A 25,119-nucleotide genomic window follows, 5' to 3' on the forward strand; every position below is an offset into this window, starting at 1 on the left:
TCTGGGTTTGGAGGGCTCTGATATTTGGGGGCTTTTTTCCTGGGTCGTTGGGGACTCTGGCTTTGCCCTCAGTGATGGGGTCAGTCACTTTTGGGGGCTTTACCTTGATGACGGAGTACCTCTCCTTCAGGGGCTTTGGCTTCCTTATGAGCTGTGGCTGCCATTGGCAAACTCTTCCCTGCTTGTCGGGAATCTGTGAATAGCGTTGGAGGATTCAGCATTTGACTTGTCTTGTGTGTGTCTGTGCATGTATGTGGGAGTATGAAGCTGTCCTGGACCCCTGGGGAGCACATGCTCAGGGGACATGGAGTGGGGTTTGGCCAACTGGGAATTTGTCCTTGGCTATGACTGCAAGCCAGAGTCCGTGGTTTGTTTTTTTTTTTCCAAGAGGGAGGAGGAGGATCTTGTGACTGAGGGGGGAGGAGAAAGGGGAGGAGCAAACTCTCCAGGTGCCAGGTTTGGTCATGAGTGGGGAGGTTCCTGCTTGAGGGACAAGTCTTATGGGAGGGAGGGGTGGCTCAGAAAGCGGCCTTGTGATTGGGCCTGCTGAGAGTAGTCAGAGGGGCCCACTCTCCTTGCTAGCGTTTCGGATGACTGGTTTTGTTGGTGAGTGCGGGCAGTAGAACTGGCTTTAGTTTGGGAGGGGGGTTGGCTGCAGAGGTTCTGTCTGGTCCATGTTGGAGAGCCTAATGCTAGATTTGTAGCATCTCATTTGGGGTAGACTCATTTGAGGAACCAGAAGTTAGCCCTGATGCTTGCCTTTGGGGGGTTGGCTTTGGTTGGGGGCTAGAACGCATTGTGGTTTTGGGCTGGTTCCTCAAGGCTGGATTTGGAGAGTCCTGTGGGCTCATTAGGGAGGCTGGATCTGGGTTGCAGGGCATGGATCTACTCCAGATTGGAGGGATGGTTTGGAGGGAACTAGACTTGGAACTAAATGGGAGGTTTTTTAGGGATTCATCTGGCCATGTTGGGGGTCTGGGACTAGATATGGGCGCTTCACTTGATACCTTTGGGAATGGGTTGGAGATCCTGAATTGGTTCTTACTGGAGGTGGCTGAGACTGAATCAAAGGGTCTAAGTATTGCTAGGTGGGGGGTGCAAGGCTGACTTGGAAGTGAGGTAAATTAGGTTGGAGGGCTTGTTTTGGAAGGTTGATTTGGCTATGGATGGGAAGACTGGCCCAGGAACCCTGCCTTGGGGCTTGGGGCTCATGGGGAGTTGAGAAGGGCTGTCCTGAGGACAGGGGGCTAAAGGATGATGCATTCTGGGGACGCTTTCATCCATTCGCTACTCCCTAGGAAAAGGGTTAAGCTGTGTATGCGCGCGCGCACACACACACACACACACACACACACACACACACACACACACACACACACACACACACTGACATAAAGGGCTCACTTGCACAGGTTTTTCCATCCCACCCCTCTCTCCCTCCCCAATCCTAGAAGCCTAGGCCCTGAATCTGGGATGAGGGGGCTATGCCAGGTTGTGGGGAATTGGCTGAGCCCCTCCCCCTGTCCTGCACAGCTGGATGGCTGGATCCATGAGAAGATGCTGATGGCGCGAGACGGCACACGGGAAGACGGCCACAAGCTGCATAAGAGATGGCTCCGGCACCAGGCATTCATGGCCGAGCTGGCTCAGAATAAGGAGTGGCTAGAGAAAATCGAGAAGGTGAGGATGCAGAAGGCCCCTCTGCCTATCCCAGGTGCCAGGGGTCCCTACAGAACCCGTGTCTCACCTCCTTCACCCTACACTGCCAGCCTGCTGTTCTCATACCCCTGAACTGGTTCAGATCATTTCCATGTCTGCTTCTACCTTTGTGGCCTTGAGTAATTCATGTAACCTCTTTGAGCCTCAGTTTGCCCATCTGTAAAATGGCCAACATCTCTTCTGAATGGTTATTAAATATTTCACCCCTTCTTATAGTCTCCTCCACCAGGCTTCCTTCCACACCATTTGAAACATTTAAAATAGAAAGTCAGGTAGTCAGGTTGGGGCAGCCCTGGTAAGTTAGGCTAAAGTGAATATTGGGTTCCTACAACCCTGGGTTCTCATTCTGTCTATGCCTGTTACCAGCTCTGGGGCTTTGGGGGAATTGTGTTAACTTCTTTGAGCCTCAGTTTGCTCTGCTTTATTTTAATTTTTTAATTATTTTTTTATTTAAAATTTTTATTGAAATATAGTTGATTTACGGTGTTGTGTTAGTTTCTGGTGTACAGAAAAGTGATTCAGTTATATATATGTATATACATACATACATATACAAGTATATATATTATTTTTATATGGTTGATTATAAGATATTGAATATAGTTCCATGTGCTATACAATAGGACCTTGTTGTTTATGCTCTGCTTTAAAATTAAGGAAATAATAAATATAGACTCTTGAGTACATAAAGTGCTTAACACGAGACCAGGCACCTAAGAGCTGTAATTGCCATTGTATTGTTATTTTTAATATGTAATATGATGTATTTGGCTCTAAGCCAACATATATTGGCGCTTGACTTCCGTCTTGGAGGGACCCAGGCAGATTTTTGCTCTAAACATCAACCCCCAAAACTGCCCCTAGACCTGCTACCCTGGAACCCCCCTACTCTTTTGACTCAAACAGAGACACCCAGGTGGGTCTTCAACCCTTAAATGGCCACTGATGCCCCATAAATGGTGGCACGTGGCAAAGGTACTCTCCTTGACTTTGAGTTTAATGGATGTTTGTTCTCTCTGCCTCTCTCTGTCTCGTTCTTCCATCTTTGTCTCCCTCTCCCCTTCTCTGTCTTATGGTCCTCTTCCCATGTTTCTAACTTTGTGCACATCTCTGTGTCCATCACTTTGTGGCTATTTGTGTCTCCCTGTCTCCTTCCCATGGCTCTGAGTGTCCCTCTGTCTCCCTCCCCACACCTCTGTCTGTCTATCTTTCCTCATCTCTCTTCCCATGCTTGGTGCTTTCTCTGCAACCACCCCTCCTGTCTCTGTCTCTCTGTGTGTCTCCAACTCCTTGATTCTGTCTCTCTCTCCACATCTCTGCCTGTGTTCTGTTGCCCCCATATTTCTCTGTCCCTCCCCACCATCCACTCCCTCCCCCTCACTTCCTGCCTCCCATCGTCTGGGGCAGGAGGGCCAGCAACTGATGCAGGAGAAACCAGAGCTGGCGGCCTCGGTGCGGAAGAAGCTGGGTGAGATCCGGCAGTGCTGGGCGGAGCTGGAGAGCACCACCCAGGCCAAGGCAAGGCAGCTCTTTGAGGCCAGCAAGGCCGACCAGCTGGTGCAGAGCTTCGCTGAGCTGGATAAGAAGCTCCTTCACATGGAAAGCCAGCTGCAAGATGTGGACCCTGGTGGGGACCTGGCCACTGTCAACAGCCAGCTCAAGAGGCTGCAGGTATGGCCTGGCTGATGCAGATGGGGGCTTTCTAGCCACAGTGGGGCTCGAGTCACGGTCAGACCCCACTGGAGGTATTTCAAACAACAGGGATTCAAAACAGGGGTTTATTTCAAATGTGTTAGGAGAAGTGGAAGCAGAAAGGGAATACTGAGGCAGTCCAGCAAGTAGCCACTGTTGGAAGTAGCCACCACCCCTACAGTGGGGGGTACAAAGAGGCAGGAAATATTTAGAGCCAAGAAGCAGTAGGTAGATAACAAGCACACTGAGGGTTTCACAGGACCCTGACACCTGTTTCCTGAATAGAGAAACTAAGGCCCAGAGGTAGGGGGATGGTTTTGCACAGAATAATAACAGCATTCATGGGACTTCCCTGGCGGTTCCGTGGTTAAGACTCTGCAATCCCAATGCAGGGGGCATGGGTTTGATCCCTGTTCGTGGAGCTAAGATCCCGCATGCCGCAGGGCGCAGGCAAGAAAATAAATTAATTAAATAAAGGCGTTCATGGAGTGCTTACTCCACCAGCCTCTGTGCCGAGCTCTCCCTGACTCCTCCCAGCAACCCTAAGAGATTGGTACTGTTATTATGCCCCGTTTGACCAATGGGGAAATGGAGGCACAGAAGGTAGAGCACCTGGCCCAAGGACACACAGCGAGCCAGTGTCTCCATTACCAAACAGCGGCTCTTAGAGAACAGGCACAGTGTCTGCTCTATCTCTGCTCCTAGCCTGGCAGCCAGCGGGTGCTTGGCATCTCCGTGTTTGATGCGCTGACTAGAGGTGCGAATGTACGTGTGGCATCTCACCTCCCAAGGTGTGACAGCTCCTGCCTTTGCATCCCAGGAAACGTGCCTGAGGGTCTGGGAGATGAACTTATAGACCAGGGAAGCAAGTGGCAGAGCCCGGATTCAAATCCAGATCCCTTGACTGGTCACTGCTCCTGTGTAGTTATGTCTGGCCAAAAAAAAAAAAGTCAGCTGATAGGAAAAGCACATGATACTAATTAGTATTTATTCAGTTATCCATGCAGCAAATCTTTATTGAGCACCTGTGTCAACACGCCCGGTGCTTTTCTGGAATATAGCAGTAAGCAAAACTGACAAAAAATCACGGCCCAGGTGGGGCTCACATGCTGGTGAGGGAGGCGGGCAAAGAAGCAAAGAGCAAAACAGATCTGAATACGATGTCAGGGACATCATTGCTTTCTATACCCCAGCAGTTCTCAACTGCCTCATCTCCAGGATCCCTTAAGTTCTTGCAAATCACGGAGATCCCAAACAGCTTGTTTGCGTGGATGATATACACTGATATTTACTATATTAAAAGTTAAAAGGGAGACATATTGAAATGTGATTTGTTTTAAAACGACAACAATAAATCACATATTAACCCCAAAGCATTGTTTTATGAAGATTAACTAAATTTTTCAAAACAACAAAAAAACGTAGGCAGAAGATTGGTATCGTTTTCAGTGTTGCAGCTCCCTTTCATACCTGGCTTAAAAGAGCACTGGATTCTCACCTATGCTTCTGCATTCAGTCTCTTGCAATAGCTCTGGTTCCTGCAAAACCCTGCTGTGCACTCAGGAGAGAATGAGAGTGATAAAGGCAATATCACTTTATTTTTTTTTAACAGTAGTTGTAACCTTGCAGACTCCTTGAAAAGATCTTGGGAATCCCCAGTAGTCCCTGGACCACACTTTGAGAACCATTGATCTGTGCTCTGTGCCGGCCACTGATAACCCCTCCCTCCTCCCCAGCAACCCTACGAGGGAGGCGAGGGAGGCGCAGTGGTTCATCCTCACTGGACTGTGAGGAGACCACAGCACACAGAGGTGTGAGCAGGGAATGGGGAAGCCTCGGGGCCAACAGCAGGGAGCCTTCACTTCCCAGCAGGAGGTGGGGGGGGGCACAGTCTCCAGGCAGGAGTGGGGACCCTTAGTCAAGAATGGCTACAGAAAAGAAAAAAAAAATACAAAAACCAAACACACACACACACACACACACACACACACACACACACACGCACGCACGCACACACGGGCACACACGCTGCTTCAGGGAGGAGCCAGGAAATGATACGTCCACCTCCCTTAGTCCACAGGGCTGACTTCATGGGTACAGTCCCACAGGGCCTCACACTCCGTTTTCTGTTGTGTTGTCCTGTTTTAAAATTCCTTTTTTTTTTTTTGGCTGTGCTGCGGGGCATGCAGGATCTTAGTTCCCTGACCAGGGATCGAACCCACGCCCCCTGTATTGGCAGCTCAGATTCTTCAACCACTGGATCGCCAGGGATGTCCCGGTCCTATTTTGAAATTCTTAACATTTGAATCAAGGGACCTGCATTTTCATTTTGCACTGGGTCCTGCAAATTATGTAGCCGGTCCTGAGCCCAGCCCACCTGGAAACCAGAAGGCAGGGGAGCCAGTTGCTGTGGTCCGTACAGGTCAGCTCCCCCAGGGCACAGAGCAGGATGGAGAAGCTTAGACTGTGGGTCAGGAGGGGCAAATGAAGACCTCCAGCACAGCAGCAACTGTTACCAAGATTATTAATTGTCTTGTGATAATTACTGACTCTTCCCCGGCAGCTTATTGCAGCGGATGAAAGCATAGACTTGGGACTCAGCGGCTGTGGGTTTGAATCAGAGGTCTGCCACTTACTAGGTGTGTGATGTTAGGCACGTGGTTTTGCCTCTGGTCTGAGCCTCAGGTGCCTCCTCGGTGCAATGAGAAGGACCCTAATGCTAAGCCACTCGGTGACAGAGGGACTGTGGGAGGCAGTACATGCCAAGGTCAAGGCCACAGATGCTGGAACCTGGCTGCCTGGGGTCAAGCCCAGCTCTGTGACTTACCAGCTGCGTGACCTGGAATTATTTCTCTTTTTTGTGCGTCCGTTTCTTCTTCAGTAAAATGGACATAATAACAGTAGCAACTTCATAGGAACATTGTAAAGACGAGGAGACATAATGCATGATGTAGCTTCAGAATTGCTGACCCGACAGGTCTAACTAAGAGACAAGACTCATTTATAGGTTTTAAAATTGTAATTGTCTTCAGCCAGAGGGTACATCACTGTACTGTGTTTAAAAGCTTGGTTGTTTCTCTACCTTCCACAGATTACGTTATTTATGTGAAATAGTTGTTTCATTTGTTTCTGATTATATTCCATTTTGAGATTTCCCCCATCCATGTAGCTTTTTTTTTTTCATTTTTTAAAATGAAGCTTTTAAAAAATGTATTTGGTGGTAGTGGTGGGGAATTTCCTGACAGTCCAGTGGTTATGACTCCGTGCTTTCACTGTCAAGGGCCCGGGTTCAAACCCTGGTCGGGGAACTAAGATCCTGCAAGCCACGTGGCATGGCCAAAAACATAAGTAAATAAATAAATAATGTTATCTTGGGACTTCCCTGGCAGTCCAGTGGTTAGGACTCTGTGCTCTCATTGCTGAGGGCCTGGGTTCAATCTTTAGTCGGGGAACTAAGATCCTACAAGCTGCATAGCTTGGCAAATAATAATAATAATAATAATTAATAATAATAAAAAATTAAAAATGTCCTTGGGGGAGGTGCTATATGAAACATTAATATAGTGGCAAAAGGTAGAACCATCCACAGTTCACCTGGTTGTGACAAACTGCTTGCCTGAGCCCAGATGCCATTTAATGCTCTCCTCCCAGTAGCAAATGAGCACTCCCATTTCCACCCATACTCGTCAGCACTTGGTGTTGTCAGACTTTTTAGATTTTTCCCAGTCTGGGGGATGGGAAGTGTATCTCTGTGTGGTCTTTGCATTTGCATTTTCGGGGGAACTGATGACCTTGAACATCCCTGTATCCCTTTTTGGCTATTTTGGTTTCAGAGGGAGGGTTTGGGGCCTCCTGCCCTAGACAGGTGCAGAGTCGGCTCTTCCCTCCACGTGGGGGTTCAGTCCCACCAAGCCCTGGAGACCATGAGGTGGGGTCCCCATTGTTTAAGGGAGAGACTGAGGCCCAGGGTGGATGAGAGCCTGTCTGGGCGGGGGGGAGGTCACCCAGCGACGGGCAGGCCCCAGCACACAGGACTCCTGGGCCCTTTCCCCGGCAGAGGGAGCCCGAGGCAGGGAGTGACTCAGTGGGCCAAGGCCCCCAGATGGAGTCCAGCTGGGCCTCAGGAGCTGCCACTGGGGAGGGGAGGGGCCTCCCAGGGCCCCCCGCTGTCCCCTGGGGCCCGCCTGATATCCCAGACACTGGACATATGCGGGAGGGAGGGGGTGGGTCCAGCCGGCACGTTTCCTGGCTGCCCCACCCCTCATGGCACCAGGGCCAGGCTGGGCTGGGGGAGGTGCTGGCTCAGGGTCTGAGGGGGTGTGGGTGTGTGCGTGATCGGTCCCTCCTCTGCCTCACTCTGGGCCTGTCTTCCAGTCCTGCTCCCCCAGTTCCTCTGTGTCACCGTTAGTTTTTTCCTATCTCTCTCACCTGTCTTTCTCTCTGTCTTTGTTTCTGTCTTACTCTCTCACTGTCTTCTCTGTCTCTTTTCATTTGCATTCTCCATCTCTGCCCCTCTCCCTTGATCTCTCCTCATCCCTGTGTCCTCCTCATGTCCTTCCCCTCGTCCCCCCCACCCCAGCTGCTGCAGTAGGCTTCCTGGAACCCCACCTCCCAGGTCTAGGCCACGTGACCCCGAGTCCTCTTTCAGGGCCTCCTCCAACTGTCCTTCCTGGCTGAGGGGCCAGATGGTGGAGTCCCAAACCCCTGCTTTCCCAGTCCCCAGGGGTCTGACCAGCTGGTCTGGCTCAGCCACGGGCTCTTGCTTGGGGAAGGAAGAGGGGAGCTGGTCTCCTGCCATCTGAGGGGGACCAGCCAGGGGAAAATGCGCTTGGAGGCTTTGCAGCTGCTGAGCGGAGTCCCTAGAGACGCCTTACTACCCCCACCCAAAGCCAGGCTGTTCTCTGGGCAAGAAAACACCCTCTTTGCCCCATTTCACTCTTTGTCCCAGGTTTCTTCACCTAACTCAGCATGGCTACACGGTCTCTGGGTTTGAACCGTCACTGTACTACCGTGTGACTGAGGACAAGTGACCCCACCTTTCAGAGCTGCATCATCCCCAATTACAGAGGAGCAGAGTGACTGAGGGCCACTGGGGTTTTGTGGTCACATGGTCGTGGGTTTAGATTCTGGTTCTGGTAGTCTTTACTTTGGACCAGACATTGATTTTCTCTGAGCCTCCGTTTCCCCAGCTGGAATATTGGGAAGGCAGCAGGTGGATCTGAGCAGGAACCAGGTTGATGTGGTGGTCAGGGCTTGCGTGTTACCATGTGACAAAGCGCTTGAGGCTTTTTGGAAGTAGGCTCTGGAAGGAGGATTTTTGGAAGTCGGCTTCTGTTTTTTGTTTGTTTGTGTTGGTTTTTACCTTTAATGGTTTTGTGTGTGTGTGTGGCTGTGCTGCACAGCTTTGTGGGATGGTAGCTCCCTGACCCGGGACTGAACCCAGGCCCTCGGCAGTGAGACCACCAAGTCCTAACCACTGGACTGCCAGGGAATTCCCAAAATGCACACTTCTAAAGTGTACAGTTCAGTGGTTTTTAGTGTATTCGCGCAAACAACTCTCACCACTGTCTAATTCCAGAACATTTCCATCACCCCAAAGAGAAACCCCGTTGTACCCATTCGCTCCCTCTACTAGGCTGCTTTCTGTGTTTACAGATTTGCCTCTTTTGGACACTTCGCATAGATGGAATCATACGAATATATGGTCCTTTGTGTCTGGCTTTTTTCACTTAATGTTTTCTAGAGTCATCCATGTTGTTCCTTTGGTGTTAACATTTAAAGCTAGTTTCATTTTTTTAATGTTAATCTTTAATACCAAGAGAAGCAGAAGAGCATGGTAACCAACCCAACAAACAAAATCAACACACATTTATGGAGACTTACTCTGTGCCAGGCATGGAGCCAGGACCTGGGCTCCAGTTGTGAACAGTACAAACATTCCCATCTTCTCTGACCTCATATGCTGTTGTGAGGATTAAATTAATTCATTCCTGTCAAGTGCTTAGAGCAAACATCAGGGTGTGTTACCCATTATTGCTGTTATGGTAAGAAGTTCAAACAGAAGGGTAGGATGTGAAGAGTAAAAAGCCTTTCTTCCTCCTCCACATGCAAGTCCTACTCCCCAGGGATGTAACTCCTCTCAACTGTTTCTTCTCTATCCTTCTAGAAATATTCTACGCATACCCCCCCTACACACACACGACATACAGACTATAGTGAAGCTTGCCTTTTCAGTTAACAAAACACCCTAGGCATCCTTCCTTGTCACAAAATCTAGGATATACTCTGTCCTTTTAAACTGTTGCGTGGTATTCCAGGGGGTAGTGTAACAATGTCATTAATCAGCCTTCTGTTGAGAAACCTTGGGATGTTTCCAATCTTCTGCTAGTATAAATAATACCACAACAGACATCCCTGTCCATATGTATTTGAGCCTATGTGCAAATATTTCTGTAGAAATTAATCCTCAAGGTAAAATTTTGGAACCAAAAGGTATATGCATTAAACTTTTTGATAAATATTGCCAAGTATCCTTCTGAAAAGGCAGTGGACACACCTGCAATGTGATAGCCATCCACCTCCCCACATGGTCACCATCATTAGGTATTAGCAAGCTTTTTCATCTTTGCTAATCTGAGACGTGAAAGATACTGTTTTGTAGTTATCTGAATTTGCGTTTTCCTAAACACTGAAGGAAGCTGAACATCTTTTCATGTGTTTAATGACCATTGTACTTCTGTATCCTTTGCCCATGTTTGCAGGAAAGGATACATGTTAGATGGGTGTTAAAATACATGGCATTTTTGTAGAAGTAGAAAAGTGGCAGCCCCAGGAATTATTCCATTGCAGGTCACATAGCCGCTTGCTGGAGAGGTGGTGGAGGGGTTTTCATTTCATGGGGAACTGGCACTTGTAACTTTAATATTTTGGACTATATTTGAAAGTTTCCCAAATTCTAATGCATTTTTATTTTCAACACATCACTACAATGATTTTCTTAGTGAAAAAGTTTTGAGGATGTTTCATTTTCCATTTATTTCTGCCACTTATAATTGTGCCTTTAAAATTTTTTGATTGTACGTGGTTTTGATTTGTTATAAGGTTTGATTTTTACCCATTTTTATGACTCCTACAGATTGTGAACTCTATCAGCTGGGACTATTTGGGATGCAGTTCATAGGGCTTAGGCTAAAAGGGGACATCGTTGGCTCCCATAGCTGGAAGATCCAGGGCATATGAGCTTGGGGCATAGCTGGATCAGTTCCTCAAATTCTGTCCTCAGGAATCTCTCTGTCTTTATTTCTGCACCACGCTTTCCTCTGTGTTGGCCTCATCGCTGGGGAGCCTGTTCCCTCTTGGTGGCAAAACTGTCTCCAGTATCCCAGGTCTATGTTCTTCCAGCTTTAGGAACACGATGAGAAGGACACCACCCCTTTTGAGCTCACACTCTTTCCCAGCAAAAGTGGGAAGAGTCTTCATTGGCTTATCTTAGTCACATGCCATCTCTTACCCAGTCCTTGTGGCCAGGGTGATTCAGTGTTTCTCATTGGCCAGGCCTGAGTCACATGGCCACCCCCCCCCCCCCTTAGGAAGCCAGAATAGTTTTCATTGGCCCAGCTTAGGTAATGTGTCCATCTCTCACCCAGTGTTCTGATTGGCCAGGTTTGGATCATGTGGCCACCTTTGGCCCTCTAGGTTTTATTAGTTCCTCAAGAAGCTCAGGACCTGAGAGTGGGATTTCAGGTGCTGCAAAGGCAGGGGCCAATGTTGGGTAGGCAAAACCAATCCCTCTGCACTAGGGAACCTTGCAACAAAAGTCTTGACTTGGTTCTTAAGTTTCCAGCTTTGGGTTGCAGTCTTTTGCTGTAATCTGTTACCACTTAATTTCTTTATTGTTATTTTGTTTACTTTTCTAGATTTCCTCCATCTGTTTAGAATCACACAAGTAATATATAAATTTTTTTTTTTGTTAAAAGATCCTACCAACCTAGAAATCTTCAGTAAGATATAAAGTCTCCCTTCAGCATGCCTCTAGATATCACGCACCAAAGGGAACCTCAACTATTATTTGCTGTGCGTCCTTCTAGACCTCTTTCTGTGTGTTAACAGATGTACCTATATGGCTTATTAATGATTTTATTTTCTTTGTTTTTCACGCTTAGTTTAAATTCTTGAATAAATATGGTTCAGACATCAAAAACTATATAAAAAATCCAATGTGAAAACTCTCTCCTTCATCCCTCTTCCCATTCACTAAATTCTCATCTCCCCAATAGGTACCATCTGTTATTAATTTCTTGTTTATTGCAGACAATTTTTATGTGTGTGTAATTTACTACAAACATCTATTCATAAGTGTGTTCTAATTTTTTTTTCCTCTTAACAGTACGTCTTGGGTATTATTCCATGCTGATGTGGATTTGTTTAACCATTTCACTCTTGATGGGCATTGAGGTTGTTTCCAATTTTTTCCCATTAGAAGCTCTGCTATGATGAGATCTTTGGACAAACATCTCTGCTATGATGAACATCCTTGGACAAACATCTTTGTGCATATGTGCCAGTGTTTCTTTAAATACGTTCCTGGAAGTGCAAATGCAAATGCTGGGTCAAAGCATTTCGACACATATTGTATTTTGATAGGACCTGCCAAACTGCCTTCCAAAAAGGCTCTGCTAATTTACACCACCACTGACAGTGGCTGAGTGTGCCCGTCTCCCTTGTGTCTTTGCCAACCTTAGATATTATCCATCTTTTACATTTTTGGCAATCTGATGAGTAGAAAAGGGTATCTTGTTTTTGTTTTTTTTATAAATTTATTTATTTGCCTGTGTTGAGTCTTCGTTGCTGCACACGGGCTTTCTCTAGTTGCTGAGAGTGGGGGCTACTCTTCATTGTGGTGCGCAGGCTCCTCACTATAGTGGCTTCTCTTGTTGTGGAGCACAGGCCCTAGGCGCTTGAGCTTCAGTAGTTGAGGCACATGGGCTCAATAGTTGTGGCTCACGGGCTCTAGAGTACAGGCTCAATAATTGTGGTGCACGGGCTTAGTTGCTCCATGGCATGTGGAATCTTCCCAGAGCAGGGCTCGAACCCGTGTCCTCCGCATTGGCAGGCGGATTCTTTCCACTGTGCCACCTAGGAAGTCCTGGATACCTTGTTTCAATCTGTATTATTCTGCTGATTAGTGAGACTGGAAATCTTTTCCTGTGCTTATTTTTTCTTTGGGTTGCCTTTTCACATCTAATGCCCATTTCTCTTTTGGACAATCTCACTTTGCTGATGTCATCATTTGTGCATTGAACAAATCGCAGTTGAAGACCTATTACATGCCAGACACTGTTCTAGGCACTTGGGAATACAGAGGTGAATTGTCACAGCCTCTGCCCTCATGAAGCTCACATTCTAGAAGCTGGAGACCAATTAAAAAAGCCTCACAAGCAAAGACAGAGTTATCTGATGGTGGTTAAGTGCCGCAGAGACAAAGGAAGCTAGTTCCTTGCTTTAACACATATTAAATATTTTTCCAGTTTGTCATTTGCCTTTAACTAAATCTAGAAATTTTGGTTGACGCAAAAATATTTTATGTGGCCAGATTTATAAATCTTTCCCTTTATGTGCTTGGAAAGATTTTCTCCATCCCAAGATTATAAAAGCATTTGCTTGGGTTTTCTTGGTATGCCTTATGGAGTTACTTACTCCACTGAAGTCTTTAATCCATCTGGAATTGTTTACAGCATAAAGAGTGAGGAAGGGATCCAGCTAAACTGGTCAGTGACTTGGCCCATGACCATTCATTGAATAAGCCATCCTTTCCTCGGAGGTTGGAAATGGCATTTGTAAACTGTATGAATTCTCCCGTGTATTTGGGTCTGCTTTTGCACTTTCTGTCCGTCCCTGTAGCACATCAGCCATTTAAATCACAATAGCTTTGTGTTTATTTTTGATATTTGGAAGGGTTGACTCTTTGGACAAATCACCTAACTTTGGGGGCCTTAGTCTCCTCCTCTGTAACATAGGGATACCACCAACCTTGAAGGATTTTTCTGAGAACTAATGAACTAATGGGTCACTTTGTCCAAGGGGTCAGGTAAGACTCTTTGAAAAGGTGATAAATAGTTGAGCTGAAATCTGATGACAGGGAAGAGCATGCCTGGCAGAGGGAATAGCAATGGCAGAGGCCCTGTGGCAGGAATTAGCTTAGTGGGTTGCAGGATCAGAGAGGAGGCCAGCGCTTCCGGAAGGAATTGAGCAAGGGGAGAGTGGAATAGTGGGCCTTCACCAGGGGTTTGGCTTTCACCATAAAGGTAACTGGAGAGCCACAGCGGGATCGGGAGGGAGGCTGGGGCCTGCTGACCTTGCCCCTGTCCCTACAGTCCATGGAGTCGCAGGTGGAGGAGTGGTACCGCGAGGTGGGAGAGTTGCAGGCGCAGACGGCTGCGCTGCCGCTGGAGCCCGCGAGCAAGGAGCTGGTGGGCGAGCGGCAGAACGCGGTGGGCGAGCGCCTGGTGCGTCTACTCGAGCCGCTGCAGGAGCGCCGTCGCCTGCTGCTCGCCTCCAAGGAGCTGCACCAGGTGGCGCACGACCTCGAGGACGAGCTGGTGAGGATCCCCTGCGGGGATCTGGGGCGCAGCCGGGATAAGCGGAGGGGTGTGCGAAGATGGGGCGGGGCGTGAGGCCAGAGGCGGGCCAGCGGGCAGAGGGGGTGGAGCCTGGGATGGGGGCGGGGCCGTGGGACTTAGGAGGGTTCAAGAGTGGAGGTGGCTGGGGACCTATCCACGGACACGCTGATAGAATCACTCAGTCATCCAGTCCTTAACTTTTTCACTTATTCACGCATTCATTCACTCTTTCACATTTCGTTAACACTTCCAGTCAGTCATTGATTTATTCATGAAGTCATTGATTTATTCATCCACTTATCCTTTATTCCGTCCTTCTCTCATTTATGTATTATTCACTTACTCACTTGTCACTTACCCATTCATTTCCTCATTCACTAATTTTTTTATTCACTTGATCATTCTCGGCCCAGCCCTGTGCTTACGTGATGCTGGGTGACAGGAGTGACCAAGGCAGACCCCATTCCTGCCCATAAAGGACTCAGAGTCCAAAGGGGAAAACAGACTTGTCTTAAGTCGCTAACAACCCAGTGTGGTTAGGAGTGTGATGGGGGAGGCAGGGGGCTGTGGGAGCCCGGAAGAGGCATCTGGCCAAGTTCCGAAGTCAGGGAGCGTATCCTGGAGGAGAGGACATCTGAGCTGAGCTGTGAAGGGAGAGTACATACGAGGGAGCCTGCTGAGAGAGTGGGAAGGGAATTCCAGGAAGCGAGACCTGCCTGTGCAAAGGCCAGAGGTAAGCATGCACCTGGCTCGAGAGCAGAGAGCGAGACACAACATGTCCAGAGAGGAGGCTGAAGACGTGAGCAGACTTTTAGGTGAGGAAGGGCCTTGGATGCCATGGAGGCTTGGATGCTTACAGTTTAGTTGGGAGGGAGGGGTCCTTGCCCTGCTCCCTGTGTTCTTCCCTTGACCTTCTCCCTGATTCCTCTCCAGGCATGGGTCCAGGAGCGGCTGCCACTGGCCATGCAGACAGAGCGGGGCAGTGGTTTGCAGGCTGTCCAGCAGTACATCAAAAAGAACCAGGTGAGCAGAGTCAGGGCAAGGGAGTGGGTTAGAACACATTTGGATACGAATGATAGAAAACAGCTCAAGGTGGTTAAAGCCAAAGAGGGGAATCTATAGACTCTTGTAATTGAGGAGACCGTGGACAGCAGATACAGATGGTTCCAGGTGCTTACAAGATGTCGTGAATCTCTCATTTCCATTTTTTTTTCCTGTTAACTTTGTTCTCAGGCCAACTCTCCTCTTCTGCTGATAAAAGAACTCCAACAGATTTAAGTTTATGTCTCACCAGTAAAACTGAAGAGAATTTTTCTCTCTCAATAATTTCAGCGGTAGTCCCAGGAATAACTCTTTTCGGCTCAACTCGCGACACATGTCCACCATGAACTAATCATGGTGGCCAGGGATTTAGACAGCTCTGAATGGCCTGGTCTGGGCTAAGCGCTCACCCTTAGAACCTGCAGGTGGGGTCCTCCTTAACTTTATCTGGGGTGAGGTGGAGGCAAGGGGGTTCCCCAAAAGAGAATCAGGGCCCTGTAACTAGAAGTAAGGATAATGGCTATTGGGCCATGAACAAGGAAACAAACAAGAACTCCAGACACCTTTTGGGAGAGAGGACAGAGATGATGAGAGTGCTAACTCCTACACTGAGCACAGTGGGGGGCTTCTGAGCCCCTGAACTCTCTGGATCTCTATTCACCTCTCTGGGCCTCAAGTTCAATATCCAGTTAAGTAGAGACTTGGTCTAGAGCAGTGGTTCTCCAATTGCTTAGCAGAGGAACCCTTTGGTTAAAGCCACTCTTTCACCAGAGTCCAAAGTAAGATATATGTAATGTAAGAGGAGTAATAATTCATTGATGGGACTTCCCAGTGGTTAGGACTCCGAGCTTCCACCGTAGGGGGCACAGGTTCGATCCCTGGTCAGGAAACTAAGATCCCACATGCCGTGTGGTGCAGCCAATGATAATAGTAATAGTAATAATAATAATAATAATAATACATTGATTAAAGACTTACTATGTGCCAAATACTGCCCTAGGGGGTTATATCAGTTATTTAATTTAATCTCCACAATAACCCTGTGAGGTAGGCATTACCCCCTTTTATAAAAAAAAAAAATCTAAGTTGGAGAATAGGACACTGAAGGATGGTGGGGAGGTGGAAAGATTCGTGATCATGCTGCAGTAGGTGGAGTTCTTTAAGAGACTGGAGTTTTTCTTCGATGATGTTTTTCTATCTTGATGGAAACACTCCTTGCTGTCTACAGTGTTGGGAACAAACAAAATTGGCCTATCATTTTCACAGTTGAAGAAACCATCAAGTGCGCTTAATGCTTAAAATTGGGGGAGCTCAGCTGTGTGTGTGAGAGTGCTGGATACACGAGGCGGGGGAGGGCAGAGGCTGTTAAACCAGTAATAGCCGCTAATGTTGACTGAGCACCTACCGCATGCCCACACATTTATTTCCAAGTGCTCCACGGTACAGCAGCTCCACAAGGTCACCACTAGCCATGTGCCTTTGGCAAGTTCCTCAACCTCCCCGTGCCTCAGTTTCCCCACCTGTAAAATGAGAATGATAATGATGTCTGGCTCCTGGGGTTGGAGTGAGGATTATGTGCGTGCCTACAGGAAGTTCCCTGGCAGTCCAGTAGTTAGGGCTCTGCGCTTCCACTACAGGAGGCATGGGTTTGATTCCTGGTCAGGGAACTAAGATCCTGCATGCCGTGCTGTGTGGCAAAAAAAAAAAAAAAAAGTGGCGACATTATGCAAAGCCCTTACTTACCAAAGCGCCTGGCAGGCACTTGGTGTTGGCTATTATTATTATCTCCATTTACCAGTTGGGGAAACTGAGACATAGGAGAGGTTAACCTAAGTACTCAGTAGGTACAGAACTGGTTGAGAGAACCTTCTGGGGGTGATGGAAGAATTCCGTATCCTGATCTGGGTACACGATTGTATAATGTGTAAAAATGTGTCAAGCTGTACCCCTCGGATCTGTGCACTTCGTTGTATGTAAATGATACCCCAACCTGTGTTTAGGCCTGTGTTGCAGCCATTAGGGAGGTATCTTGTATCAGCAGGCATCTCCTTTGAGAGCAGAGTCTCTGGATCCAGCCTCTTGTGTTCAAATCCTGTCACCCCTTTACTAGATGCTTGTTCTCAACGTACTTCACCTCTCCCTGCCTGTTTTCCCACCTGCAACGTGGGGGAATGAGTGAACGAGGAACCGCAAAATGCTTAGGTGGTACCCAGCACGTGGCGGTCCAACTGCGGCTGTTTGTTAACCTCTCCTGGGCGATGCCAGTCGTGGAGGCGCCCGGCCTCTGAACGCCCCTCTCCTCTCCCACCCCCAGGGCCTGCGGCGGGAGATCCAGGCTCACGGGCCGCGGCTGGAGGAGGTGCTGGAGCGCGCGGGTGCCCTGGCGTCGCTGCGCAGCCCCGAGGCGGAGGCGGTGCGCCGCGGCCAGGAGCAGCTGCAGAGCGCCTGGGCCGGGCTGCGGGAGGCGGCCGAGCGGCGGCAGCAGGTGCTGGACGCCGCCTTCCAGGTGGAGCAGTACTACTTCGACGTGGCCGAGGTGGAGGCGTGGCTGGGCGAGCAGGAGCTGCTCATGATGAGTGAGGACAAGGGCAAGGTGCGCCCGGGCTGGGGGTGCGGGGGGCCTGGGGGCGCTGGAGCCCGGGGCCGGCCGCTGCCGCCTCATCGCGGGCGCCGTGTGCCCCCAGGATGAACAGAGCACCCTGCAGCTGCTCAAGAAGCACCTGCAGCTGGAGCAGGGCGTGGAGAACTACGAGGAAAGCATCGCGCAGCTGTCGCGCCAGTGCCGGGCGCTGCTGGAGATGGGGCATCCGGACAGGTGGGCGGGCGGGGGAATCGGGGCCACGCAGGGGGCGGGGCCAGTTCTTAGGGAGTGGTCCAGCAGGATCTGGAGCTTCGCTGTGGAAAACTGGGGCAGGGCCAGGATTGGACATTGGAGTGGGAGGGGTCCCTCGTTGCCCTTGGCTGGTGCTTTCGAATTTTGGCAAGTGGTTGGGCCCGGGAATGGAGAAGCACTGCGCAGGGATGTTTGTGGCGGTGGGGCCAGGAGCACTGGGATTTGAGTGGAGGGGAGGGAGGTGATGTCTAGAACTGAGGGGAGAAGTCAGAGCTCAGGGTGGAGAAGGGTCCTCTTCCTACCTAGTGTCTAGGCTGTGTCTGGGAGGACAGAAAAGCCTGGAGCACTGTGATTGGGCATGGCCTGAGACTTTCTGGACCGCAGGCCATGTGGCCTCCCTGAGGTTAAGTGTAGGGGCCACATCTAGGAGGCTTGGTCCAGGAGTGAGATCTGAGACAGAGGCACAGGGCTAGACCTCTGTCCTCCTGAACCTGGAGATCGGGGCTGGAGGTGAGGTGGGTTGGCTAGGGACCCAAGTCGGGAGTCTGGAGTCCCACCCAGGTCGCTGGAGGGGCCACGTGTGGGACTGCACACTGGAAGGCTGGCGGGGGGTGGGGGGGCGTGGGGGGGTGGGGAGGGGGTGAGAGGGAGTGGAAAGCTTATCAGGCTTAGGAAAGCAGAGTTTTCCCTGAGTGCTGAGATGCAAGTGCTGGATTGGCTGCATCCAAGCCTTGCAGAAAACAGAGTCCTACATGAAGGAGTCTGACAGAAACTTAACCCCACTGAAGGTTCAAAGGAAACACAGCTCTGCCCTGAGGTGTGGGGTGGCAGGGGGTCAGAGCTCTGTCCTGGTAGTCTCAGGGGGCTCCATCCCTGCCCCTCCCTGTCCCCCACCAGCGAGCAGATCAGCCGACGGCAGTCTCAGGTCGACCGCCTGTACGTGGCACTCAAGGAGCTGGGCGAGGAACGCCGGGTGGGCCTGGAGCAGCAGTACTGGCTGTACCAGCTCAGCCGCCAGGTGGACGAGCTCGAGCACTGGATTGCGGAGAAGGAGGTGGTGGCTGGCTCACCTGAGCTCGGCCAGGACTTTGAGCATGTCACGGTGAGCAGCATTAGGGATAAACAATGATCCAGTGACCACTGTGTCTGCTGCTAAGGTCCTCTGGTCCTCAGTTTCCCCATCCGTAAAAGGAGGATTATAATAGCACCACCTTATGGCTCTGTTGAGACCCAGGTGGGTTGATATAATGTAGAGCACTTGGGACAGTACTGAGCATACACAGGCCTAACAGTGTTAGTTGTTATTCTTATGGTCTTATTTTTAGCACCGTTGTTAGTATTTATTGCTACAGAGTGAGTGCTCAGTAAGTGTCGGATGTTATTTTTTGTCCTGATTGTAGTCATGAGTGTTATTATTCTTACCTGCCACACGATGGTGGCTTGCGTTTACAGCACCTTTGCCCACGCTGGGCCCCCCACTTTTTGGTGGCAGGTGCTGCAGGAGAAATTCTCGGAGTTCGCCAGTGAGACCGGCTCGGCAGGGCGGGAGCGGCTGGCAGCCGTGAACCAGATGGTGGACGAGCTGATTGAGTGCGGTCACACGGCGGCGGCCACCATGGCTGAGTGGAAGGACGGGCTGAACGAGGCCTGGGCTGAGCTGCTGGAGCTGATGGGCACCCGGGCCCAGCTGCTGGCCGCCTCTCGGGAGCTGCATAAGTTCTTCAGCGATGCCCGAGAGCTTCAAGGACAGATCGAGGAGAAGCGGAGGCGACTGCCTCGCCTGACCGCCCCGCCTGAGCCGAGACCCAGTGCCAGCTCCATGCAGCGGACCCTCCGCGCCTTTGAACATGACCTGCAGCTCCTTGTGTCCCAGGTGGGTGCTGGTGGCCAGGAGGGGCGGGTGGGAGGGCCTGGACATCGTGACCAAGGGATGAGGGCAGCAGAGCAGGCAAAAATCAGGCTGTGGACCACGGTGAAATTAGACAGTGGAGTAGCTGGAAAACAGACCATGAAACAGCGAGAAATTACATGATGCGGCAGGTAGAAAACGGACTGATTACGTGCTGCGTAGACTGAGACAAGTGACAGAAAGAAAGTGGGACACTATGCCTGATAGAAATTAGTGTTTCCAGTGGAGATTGGGCAGGGTTCTCCTAGAAACTGTGAAGTGAATCTTACCCAAATCCACTTGGAGAGTCTAAAAGGACTCTCCATGCAAGGGGGTTGAGAGAAATTTGGCTGTGGGGCAAATAGAAATTAGACAGCAGGTCTCTGATAGAAGTCATATGCTTTTGCCTCGAAGAAATTTGATGGGGTTGGATTCAATGAATAGAAATCAGAGCTAATAGAATCAAGCAGTGAGTCTGATAGGAATTAGGAGGTGGGTCTGAGAAATCAGATAGAAATGAAGTTGTGGGCCTTATAAGACTCAAGCAGCAGAACCGAAGGAAATTGGGTTGTGGGTCTAATGGAAGGTAGAAATCGGACACTCATTTTATATACATCATACAGATGACTGTTAGAAATCAGGCAGAGAGGTTGATAATGATTACTTGGTGGATCTGATACAAATATGGTGGTCCCTCCAAAAGAAATCAGGTGGTTGAACCCATGGAGAGTGAGCAGTGGGTCTAACTCACACAGCAGAACCAATGGAAATTGGGCAGGAGACCTGCTAGTAATTGAATAGCAATCCTGAAGGAAATTGGGTGGTAGGGAGTGGGTCTGAAAAAACTGAGTGGAAAATATTGGACAGCACGTCTAATAGACATCAGGGTGGAGAAGGGTTTCCTGAAAAACATCAGATGGGTCTGAAACAAGATAGAGGTGGGCCTGAAAAAAATGAGGTTGGCAAACCCAATAGAAATAGAGCTCTCGGACTAAAAGAAATCAGACAGTGGACTGAAAGAAAGCTGATGGTAGGTGTAAAAGAAGTGCAGGTAGGTCAAAGAAACATCAGGCAGAGAGAAATATGGTAGTGGGTCTAAAAGAAGTCAGAAAGTAGGAAAGTCAAAAAGAAATCAGGCAGTGGATAGGAATGAAACTCAGTTGGAATCTCAAGGGTGCAGGCTCCTTACTTCTTTCGGCTGTATACCCAGCCAGCAAATGGGAGAGAGGGTGGAGCCTGGACCCCTTGGAGGGCTGGTGCTCGACCTGGCGTGCCCCTCAGGTACGGCAGCTCCAGGAGGGGGCAGCCCAGCTGCGGACGGTGTACGCAGGCGAGCACGCGGAGGCCATCGCCAGCCGGGAGCAGGAGGTGCTGCAGGGCTGGAAGGAGCTGCTGGCAGCCTGCGAGGACGCCCGCCTGCACGTGAGCTCCACGGCCGACGCCCTGCGATTCCACAGCCAGGCCCGTGACCTGCTTTCCTGGATGGATGGCATCGCCAGTCAGATTGGGGCAGCTGACAAGCCCAGGTGCCCCTCATCCCACCTCGGGCTTCTTACCTGCCTCCGGGCAGCCACCCCCAGCCCATCAGCAGTCCCCTTCCCATAAAAAATCTCAACAGCCAATACCTGTGTAGCATCTCTGCCTGCCATGCATTATTCTGTACGCTTCATGTGTATTAAGATCCCTTGTCATGCCTGGCATTGGGGCTCAGAGCACAGAGCATCCTCCTGCCTCTGTGGGGGTGTCACAGCATGGGATGGGCTGAAGCCAAGATAGGGATAGGGAGGTGTATTGGGGGCTTAACCTAGTAGGCACTGATTTGTCACTCACATAACAGTTTGATGTGAGTATCCAGCAGAAGCCTGTCCCACACTGACTGGGAGCCAGTGTCCTTCCATCATCAGCCCTGGGATGATTTGCTGGACCTTCTGCATCCAGCTACAGATGAGAAAAAGAGAACAGGGGGGTACAGTGGGAGGTTTTAGGGATTAAACCTGCACTCACTTTCAGTTGGCTCAGTGATCCTGACCTGTCTGCCAGGGAGGCTGGGAAAGTAGTCCTGCAAGGACCTGGAGAGTGGTGGATACATAGCATTGTTTTTGTGAACTGTGGGGCCTTGAGTCTGCATTTGTTTACTCAGCAAATATTTATTGATGTCTACTGTGTGCCAGATGGTGAGCAAGGTCCAGCCCCTGTCCTCATGCAGCTTACATTCTGAGGGAGGAAACAGGCAACAGATACGTTAATAAACAAACACCTAATATTATTTCAGATGGTAATAAAAGAAAAATAAAACAAGGTAAGGGGACCTGAGTGAAATGGTGGTGAAGTTTTGGGGGGAAGAGTCTTCCAGGTGGAGGGGTCAGCAAGTGCAAAGGTCCTGAGGTAGGTTGTAGTTGGACATGTTTGTGGAACAGCTAGGTGATCACTGTGGCTGGATGGAGTGAGTGAGGGGGGAGGGTGGTAGGAAAAGAGGTTAGAGGAATAATAGGGCATGGTAAGGAGTTTGCCTTTTCTTGGAGTGAGATGGGAGTCACGGGAGAGCTCAGAGCAGGGGAGTGATATGACGTGATATACGTTTGAGAAAGATCACTCCAGGTGCTTGTGGGACATAGACTGTGGAGAGCCAGGAGGGAAGCAGGTAGGCCAGTCAGGAGGCTGCTGCCATCATCCAGGTGAGAGGTGATGTTGGCTTGGCCCAGTGTGGCAGTTGAAGAAATGGGGAGACGTGATTGATTTTAGAAATTGAAAAAATCTTTTTATTATGAAAATTTTCAACTCTACAGAGAAGTAGCGGTAACATATAGGGAACCCACATGTGTATAGTGAACACTTGGCCAGTCTTCATCTATATGCTCCCCCACACCCCCTCTACCCTTGGCTGAGTTATTTTAAAACAAATCTCAGATTGCATATCATTACACAGAGTATGTTTTAAAGTTATAAATGTCCAGTCTTTTTTTTCCAAAGATTTATTTATTTGGTTGGTTGCATTGGGTCTTAGTTGCAGCAGGCGGGCTCCTTCTTAATTGCAGCTCCAGGGCTCCTTAGTTGCAGCTCCAGGGCTCCTTAGTTGCAGCTTGCCAGCTCCTTAGTTGCGGCAGGCAGGCTCCTTAGTTGTGACATGCGAATTCTTAGTTGCAGCACATGGGATGTAGTTCCCTGACCAGGGATCGAACCCACGCCCCCTGCATTGGGAGCGGGGTCTTATCCACTGCGCCACCAGGGAAGTCCCAAATATCCAGTCTTGATTGATGGGTTAGCTTCAGGGGCTGAGGGAAAAAGAGGAGTCACAGATGAATAATGGTTGAATTTACTGAGGTAGACAATTTTGGGGAAGGTACATTTGGGAGATAGGAGAGAATCAGGGAGATTGTTCTAAGTATACTAACTCTCAGGTAGGAATCATTACAATGTGGGACCATCAGAAATAAATTTGGACACGTTAAGTCTTTTTTTTTTTCCGGCCGTGCCGGGCAGCTTGTGGGATCCTATTTCCTTACCAGGGATTGAACCTGGGCCCTCAGCAGTGAAAGTGTGGAGTCCTAACCCCTGGACTGCCAGGGAAGTCCCTGGACATATTAAGTCTTATAAAGCTATTCTTATAAAACTATGCTTGTTGACTGACTGAACCTTCAGAAATTTGGAATTTGTTTCGGCCATGTAACAGCTTAGACTGGTACCATCCAACATTTATACAACGCAGGCCACAAATGTGAGCCAAATATATAATTTAAGATTTTCTTGTAACCACATTTAAAAAAGTAGAGAAGCAAGTGATAATTACTTTTAGAAATTCATTGTATTTACCCCAGTATACTCCAAATATGATTACTTCAGCATGCAGTCAATATTACAATTATTGAGGTATTTTACCTTCTTTATACTAAATCTTCAAAATATGGTGTCTCCTTTACATTTGAACACGTCTCAAGTCAGACTAGCTACATTTCAAGTGCTGGACTGCCACACGTATCTAATGGCTACCATAGGCCACAGCACAGACTTAGAAGGTTAGAATCATTGGTTAGTGGAAGCTTCAGAAGTATAGCTTTAGAAAATTAGAAGAATTGGATCTTGAAATTCTGGGTTAGCATCACCAAAGTGGGACATTTTAGCCCTTTGGGAAAAGTTGGAATCATGGAAGAAGAGTGGCCCTTCAGAACTTGATCATGGGAGGTGGGTGTCCCTAGGTGGCGTGAAATCCCAGCCTCGGGGATTTGGGCTCAGCGGGAGCTGTGTAATGGTGGGGTGGGGGGAAGGAGGTGGCTGGTGGCTCAGCTCCCTACCCACCACCCACTGTAGGGACGTGTCGTCAGTGGAGGTGCTCATGAACTACCACCAGGGCCTGAAGACCGAGCTGGAGGCGCGGATGCCCGAGCTGACGGCCTGCCAGGAGCTGGGGCGCTCTCTGCTGCTCAAGAGTGCCATGGCTGACGAGGTGGGGGGGGGGGAGGGGGTCCCCGTCTGTCATCTGTGTCCATCGGGGTGGGAGCCACCCCTGACGCCTCTCCCCACCCACCTGCCACTCCCAGATCCAGGCACAGCTGGACAAGCTGGGAACCAGGAAGGAGGAGGTGTCGGACAAGTGGGACCGCCACTGGGAGTGGCTGCAGCAGAGTGAGTGGGGGCCCAGACACGTGGCTCAAGGCCGCAGGGACATGCCCCAGTGTGTTCGGAAAAGCCCAGAGGGTGACACAGTCATGCTTTTGCACATCCCATGGGTCCCCAGTGGCAAACATGAAGGCCTGGGAGGGTAGACAAGGGGGCTGCCCTATCATTGACCCCCTGGTGGGAGACACCTACGGGAGAAGCTGGTGCCCTCAGAAACAGCCCCCACCTCTCTCCTTCCTGCAGAGCTCAGAGTGGTCAGGGCTGGGATAGAGGAAGACAGAGGGGGTGTGGAAGGCCGGAGAAAACAGCCACTGCCCCTGTGAAGGGCCCACAGGTGCCCCCAGCCCCCTTACCCAGAATGTCTCTCCTCAGTGCTGGAAGTGCACCAGTTTGCCCAGGAGGCAGTGGTGGCCGATGCCTGGCTGACGGCCCAGGAGCCGCTCCTGCAGAGCCGGGAGCTGGGCAGCAGCGTGGATGAGGTGGAGCAGCTTATCCGGCGACACGAGGCCTTCCGCAAAGCGGCTGCAGCCTGGGAAGAAAGGTTCAGCTCTCTGCGGCGCCTGACCACGGTCAGCACCCCATTTCCTGCCCCAGCCCCCCTCTGACGGCCCCACACCCATCTCTCTATGTGAGACAAACACACGGCCAAACACATGGGCTCAGCGCTGTGTTGAGTGAGGGCTGAGACACACCCTCACTGGGCTTCCAATCCT

General features: G+C 49.9%; 1 protein-coding gene across 2 annotated transcripts in view; it reads left to right on the forward strand.

Moving 5' to 3' along the window:
• The window catches only part of SPTBN4 (spectrin beta, non-erythrocytic 4), a 70,750-nt gene that overhangs the window by 38,705 nt on the left and 6,926 nt on the right, over positions 1-25,119 (forward strand). Inside the window, exons 18-29 of one of the 2 annotated variants that reach the window (XM_057712957.1) lie at positions 1,534-1,680; positions 3,127-3,390; positions 13,785-14,009; positions 14,964-15,053; positions 17,386-17,664; positions 17,756-17,886; positions 18,802-19,006; positions 19,397-19,777; positions 21,074-21,318; positions 24,098-24,233; positions 24,328-24,412; positions 24,779-24,975. In XM_057712957.1, coding sequence (XP_057568940.1) covers positions 1,534-1,680; positions 3,127-3,390; positions 13,785-14,009; positions 14,964-15,053; positions 17,386-17,664; positions 17,756-17,886; positions 18,802-19,006; positions 19,397-19,777; positions 21,074-21,318; positions 24,098-24,233; positions 24,328-24,412; positions 24,779-24,975 — 2,385 coding nt within the window. Of the gene's footprint in view, positions 1-1,533; positions 1,681-3,126; positions 3,391-13,784; positions 14,010-14,963; positions 15,054-17,385; positions 17,665-17,755; positions 17,887-18,801; positions 19,007-19,396; positions 19,778-21,073; positions 22,593-24,097; positions 24,234-24,327; positions 24,413-24,778; positions 24,976-25,119 lie in introns of those variants that run through there. The other variant, XM_057712959.1, reaches the window with a different exon arrangement.

The sequence above is a fragment of the Hippopotamus amphibius genome, chromosome 16 (genome assembly GCF_030028045.1).
Source record: "Hippopotamus amphibius kiboko isolate mHipAmp2 chromosome 16, mHipAmp2.hap2, whole genome shotgun sequence".
NCBI classification, from domain to species: domain Eukaryota; kingdom Metazoa; phylum Chordata; class Mammalia; order Artiodactyla; family Hippopotamidae; genus Hippopotamus; species Hippopotamus amphibius.